The 6,430-nt window shown below is 40.2% G+C and overlaps 1 protein-coding gene across 1 annotated transcript; it reads left to right on the forward strand.

Annotated features, from left to right (window-relative positions):
• Positions 1 to 3,388: 3,388 nt before the first annotated feature.
• On the forward strand, positions 3,389 to 4,018 carry LOC108682110. Its single transcript, XM_018171225.1, has one exon. It carries the CDS (start codon positions 3,389 to 3,391, stop codon positions 4,016 to 4,018), a length of 630 nt encoding a protein of 209 aa, XP_018026714.1.
• The last annotated feature ends 2,412 nt before the right edge of the window (positions 4,019 to 6,430 follow it).

Raw genomic sequence — 6,430 nt, forward strand, 5'->3', positions numbered from 1 at the left:
AGGAACAAATCAATATTTTAGAAAATTCTCTGACACGTACAATTAAAAATTGAGTTATAAATTAGAATAACTGTTATCATTCCCAGTAAAATATGTACAAAAATAATGAATTATCGCATCCTGGCGAGGCTTCCTTGGTAAAGGACCCCCGACAATTGCCGAGACAAGTAGTTTATGCAACCTTAAGTGACTGAAACAGGTGCAAACTTGACTTGGCAAACCAAGGCTCCTGCCAAGACTAGGGAAGCTCATCTCATTTGTGTGCCTTCCATTTAGTGAGGGAAGTCCTCTGCATAGACAGCCTTGATATCCTTCAAATGTGTTGACTTAGGCTCCTCTGATATGTTTGAAGACGACACAGCAAATATTGATCGCCTGTTACAATATTCTCTTTGGCGGCCACAATGCTTCCCACCGAGGCCTCCGATCTGCATTCGTGGAAGCTTTCTGTGGCACGCCTCTGCTTATAACAGCTTGAGAATATTACAGTTTTTTTATTCATTTTTAGTATAGTCGAAATGATGATGGAGCTGGACTCCGAAACGTTTTCAATATCGATATGGTGAATTTTCTTGGCGTTTTCTTTGCTTTTAAATTCCTTGTGAACTTGCGATATGAGCTAACTAATAATATAAGTATTTATATTACCATTAGTTCTGTAAGATTGGTCCTAAGCAAATTTATGGGTGAACGTGGCATAAAATATCATACACACGTGAAGGAATTTAAATATGAATAAATTTACGAGCGATTTTTCACTGTGATAATATTATTGGGGGTTGTATAATTTTTCCATACAAATGAGCGCACAAATGTGAGAAGACAGGAAGTTCCGTAAATATATGATGTATCAATATTCTTTTGCTATAAACATTAATACTTCAATCAAGGTTCATTTCGAAGCTTTCTGAGCTAAAAAATGTTTCCGATAAACACTGCTGAAACTGGTGAAATTAAAAATTAGTAAATAGGAATCTAATTTAACTTGATAAGCGGAAGGTGGAAAAATTAACTTTTGTATTCACTGAAAGTGACTGATGACTTTACATTAGAAAACCAGACGACTGCTTTTACATTTCTGAAGCCGATAAATCACAGGAGACAACTTTCAACAAACTTAGCTACCTACCTACCAATATGGACATTTGCTGAATTATATAGGTTCGTTTGTGAATTAGGATCGTTCGCGACCGTAATTAAATCGTTCAAGTTAATTTATGCGATTCTGAGAAAATTAGCTAGAAGTGATTTCACTGAACCACCACATCCAATCACCTCCCACTAAATCGATCAGGTTATCAGCAGTCACCGAAGCTTTATTGCTGTACTTACACCTTTTCCCCTTACCTCGGTTGTGACGTTTAATGGTCTGCGCTATTAGTAATTACCAGTGTATTTTGAGGGCCATATATTGCGCGTGTTGACACGTGAGCAAGCACTGAGACGCGAGTGCAGTTATTGTCTTTAAAAAATCACGCTGCACTCAAGGCAGCTAAAAACATTGCCTCAAAGTTAGGACCGCTAACTCTCGACCGCCGACGGCCGATTACATCCATCCACTCATGTGGCATTCAAAAAATCGAGCAAAGTCGGACTCATTAATTCAGGCACTTCTTCACGAGTTTGACGTATTCACTGCTCACTATAGTGCGAGTGATGTCCTTTGATCTTGATACTCGTTTTTGGCCCCAGTCGCTAGAGCTCTAATAGTTTCACCGAGGTCATGCGCTACCGAGGTCTGTTTTGTTCATCTTTGTCCTTGATTATTTGCATTTAAACTGGCGTAAGAACAAGATTCATTTAAAAGTTGAACTTCACATCCAGAAAGTTTCGAATTTCAATCATATTCCTGTGGATGAATATTAAAATGGATAAAGTGGATCTTTCATTGGACGAATGAGTCTTTTAATTAAGATGAGTAGTCATAACTGAATTGATCAAACAAGTTGAATGCATTATGCTTTTTTTAATATAAGTTGATATAAAACGATCTGAAATGGAGCTTCTTGTTTGATATATTTGATAATTATCCTTAATTTACCCATCGTTGGTCATTTTTTACAGCTTATTCATGAAGACAGGATATTCAAATTTTCACGAGCCAAACACATTCCAATTTTTTAATTACCTTAATTAAGGCCCTAATTGTGGTCAGTCACACACCAAAAATTGTTGTAATCTTCAAGTTTCATGAATTTGCTGGCAACAACTGCATCCAATTGTCAACACTATACACTATCGAAGCGCTGTAGACTTAGTCCACTGCGAGCAGCACATGATGACTCACAAATTAACTGACACAATTCACTATCAAGCAACGCTTTGCGTCTGCCTTCAACACAATCTCTCCTACACCAGCAAAGCTATTGACACAATTCACCATCCAGCAACACGTCAAGTCAGCCGTCAACTCCAACTCTCCGACATCAACACCAACGGCTGGCAGCTGTTGACACAATTCACCATCGAGCAACACGTCAAGTCAGCCGTCAACACTAACTCTCCGACATCAACACCAACGGCTGGCAGCTGTTGACTCAATCCACCATCCAGCAACACGTCAAGTCAGCCGTCAACACTAACTCTCCGACATCAACACCAACGGCTGGCTGCTGTTGACATCAGCCACCACCACAAATTTGTTGGCTCATAAGCAGCACTGGAAACGCGCGCAGGGTCTCAGCGGTGAGTGGAATGTTTGCTTTGGTTTCCCCTGTGCGATGTTTCCGCGAGATGAATCTTCGTGTCAGGGCATCGCCTGAGCAAACATGCTAAACTCGGAGGCGAATCACAGCGTTAGGAGACTTGCCGCTTCATGGAATCGCGGCTCACGCTTCACGAATCACCGCTCGCGCCACTCGTTCAGCTAGTGCCACATTCTGGATTATTCCTAGCTTTTGCTTCAGTTCCCGCTTAAAACGATCGATTTGCAACTGAATAATAAACAAGAATACAATTCTCTGCATTCGAGTTATCATAGGTCTTGGAAATGGAAAACAGATCTGATTTGTTACACTTCATAGACAAGCGGGGGATATTCCTCGATTGCCGAATGTAGTATTTAGGCATTAAATGCTCGCCCAAAAAAGTAATAGGCATTTGCAATCAATTTTATGTTTTTTTACAATCGAGCATTAAAATTCTAACAACCGAAAGATTAAATTTAAAATCGCCGCAATAACAAAAAAAATGGTTTACTGCATATATTGTAATTTTCCTGGTTCATTAATCACAGACTAGATCTCAAAACTTAAATACTACGTATTTATATGTTTGTTCCGTTTCACATGAAATATTACTACCTTATCATTAATGTCGATTTTTGGAAGATTTTAAACACACATCCATTCGATCGAATCACACATTCGTGTACGTAAATGACCTGCACATGCTTCAAAATTCTTTCGACGGCCAACAACGCAAGCAGATAACTAGAAATTGTCCTTCTATCACGCAGATAACTAAAACTTGTCCTTCTTTCGACGGCCAACAACGCACGCAGATAACTAGAACTTGTCTTTCTTTCGACGGCCATCAACACACGCAGATAAGGAGAACTTATCCTTCTTTTCCCGGCCAACAACGCACGCAGATAACTAAAACTTGTCCTTCTTTCGACGGCCAACAGCGCACGCAGATAACTAGAACTTGTCCTTCTTTCGACGGCCAACAGTGCACGCAGATAACTAGAACTTGTCCTTCTTTCGACGGCCAACAACGCACGCAGATAACTAAAACTTGTCCTTCTTTCGACGGCCAACAACGCACGCAGATAACTAGAACTTGTCCTTCTTTCGACGGCCAACAACGCACGCAGATAACTAAAACTTGTCCTTCTTTCGACGGCCAACAACACACGCAGATAACTTCAATTTGTCCTTCTTTCGACGGCCAACAGCGCACGCAGATAAAGAGAACTTGTCCTTCTTTCTACGGCCACCAACGCACGCAGATAACGAGAACTTGTACTTCTTTCGACGGCCAACAGCAAACGCAGATAAGGAGAACTTGTCCCTAGGTTAACTTATTTTTGCTCTCATTACAAATATGCTTGTATGTCAGTGTCGAGCTTCAAGAGGCGTCTCAGTCAATCTGGACGGCGATGTGCCTTCCGTCGACGAGCGCGCCATCGGATGAGCCCTCACAAGTTTGCCACTTATCAAGCTCCTCCGGGACCAGCCAGATTTATGGTTGTAATTAACCTCGGATGGAAGAGCTTTTGCCATTCTTTGCGTCAACTTTTTCCTGCATTCGAGAGGCTTTATTTGGTCTTAAATCGTGTCCTATTTTCCAGTTTGAGGGTCATTGTAATGTGAAGCGTTTACGATGAAGGAGCAGTACAACGAAGATTGGCAGTGTGATTGGCAATCTTCTCGTATTTTATAAGAATATTTCGTACCCAAATGACGTCATTCTTGGGAAAATTTCGCTCCCACTCGAGAATTGCTACTTACTAATTAATAAGGAGTTTTGCTTCCGGGCGTGGGCCATGAACATATCTGAAACTGAAAAATCACGGATGTACATTAAAAAAAAAAACGCACATTAAAGGGGAAGAAGGGTGATTGTATAGCCTTGAGAGTCTGATTACAGGCTGTCTTTAAGCATCAAGAACACGACTTTAATTAATAATAGAGCACGATCTCCAATTCCTTAATCACTCAAATACATTATGTATAAAAGGAAAAACCCTAAGAACCAACATTAATCACGATTACGTCGAAAAAGAATTTGATCCGTGTAGCATATGTAGGTTACGTGCTCGAGTAATGTAATGTAAACCGCGCGTAAATATATCAGTGTCGTAGAATTGCTAATGTTTTCGTGCATGCCAGACACGGAGTCAAGATAATTGAAAGAAATAATATTTTCATTATCATTGTGGTGCCGACCTGAAACAAATCTTAAGCCAAAGTTTGTAGCTAAGAAAATTGTGATCATTATTAAATTTTTTCCCAAAGTATGAGAAAAAAATTATGGAGGCTGCGTGTACCGCCGCCGTAGCCTAGCATCCCCCCAAGACATTTAGCATATTCCCGCCATTAGTTTTAGCGGAGCAGCATGTCTGCACCTGATTTTTTTCCCTTCTATTTCATTCGCTCTCATTTCCCCTCCGCAAACTGTCGCTGTCACAGGCAGCAGCATGCAAACTCGGGCGGGACCATTAGCACTTGTAAATTAGTAGTTACTCGTGTTCTTGTTGCTCAAGAATTTGTTGGAGTTGCTTGAGTTCAAGAATTTGGTGGAATTACTTTTGTTTTTGTCGCTCACGGGTTTGTAGGCATGAGTCATGATATTCAAATACACCCGTAACGCTTATTTCAACTGTTTGCACAAATGAACTGAATTTAGCTGGCCACGTGAGTTTGGTTCATATATGTTGATCATGGAAGCATAATGGGAAGTATTTGCCGAAGCTATTTTTGTTTGAATGTCAACATCAGCCTAAATATGAAAAGCTCATTGCTGAGGTTTAAGCTCAGTGTGAATCGAATTTACGAGCGTTGTGTAAAAAATATAACTACTCACTGCAGTGAGTGACAGAGAGCGTATTTTCTCGTCAACGAAAACGTGAAATGACGGACAGACAGACGTACGGACAGACATGACGAGCATAATAGCGCCTTTTTTCCGTAAATGAGAAAATGCGCTAAAAATGTAAAATTTAAAAGTGTTATATAAAAATGAAGCTATAGAAGCATGTCGATCTTCAAATGATTTCCATGCGCAAGCCCCTCGCTAAACCGGAGCATTCCTGAAATAAAGAGTGCGATCGCAAAGTGGATAAACTTGACCAGACACAGCAATAAATCCTACAGACTTATCTTCGCCTTTCAGTCATACAAACCCAGAAACTCTGCCCTGAAATTTTGGCTGCAATTTCAGGTTTCCGTGCTGCTGATCAGAGGATCGGTTTCGATCACTTCTGCTGGTTTCGCTCGGTTCATAGCCAATTGAGGAACTATCGAAGCTCTTTCACCTGAGACTGCCTCACGTCACGCAAGACTGCCTAGTCTTATAAGCAGGTGACTATGTCAATATACTGAATAATGCTGCATCTGCAGAGTAAATCACTAGGCTGAAGTCGCATAAGGAAATTGCATATGATTAACGGATTCACTTTGCTGAGACATACCAAGAGCATGACAATGCTGCTGCTCTGGTTTTCCGTAAGGTACAGACCAGTATATATTAAAATTCGAATAAAAATCGGCTAAATAATGAAAGTGAATACAGTTGCTATTCAACTGGATAACCTTCATGTATTCATTAATTAGGACGTACCCTTCTGTTTAAATTCATAAAAATTCTCTATACTAACCTTCTGATACCAATAATCGTGCACGATGTGCAATTGTGAATATCTCCGGAACTGCATGAGACAGCTATATATGAAAAGATTTCCTCAAAATGAATAAAGTAATTTGAA

This window comes from Hyalella azteca, unplaced genomic scaffold, assembly GCF_000764305.2.
Source record: "Hyalella azteca isolate HAZT.00-mixed unplaced genomic scaffold, Hazt_2.0.2 contig13234, whole genome shotgun sequence".
Lineage (NCBI taxonomy): Eukaryota > Metazoa > Arthropoda > Malacostraca > Amphipoda > Hyalellidae > Hyalella > Hyalella azteca.

Coding starts and splice junctions, on each gene's coding strand:
- LOC108682110 (XM_018171225.1), top strand. CDS start 3,389: ATGCTTCAAAATTCTTTCGACGGCCAACAACGCAAGCAGATAACTAGA.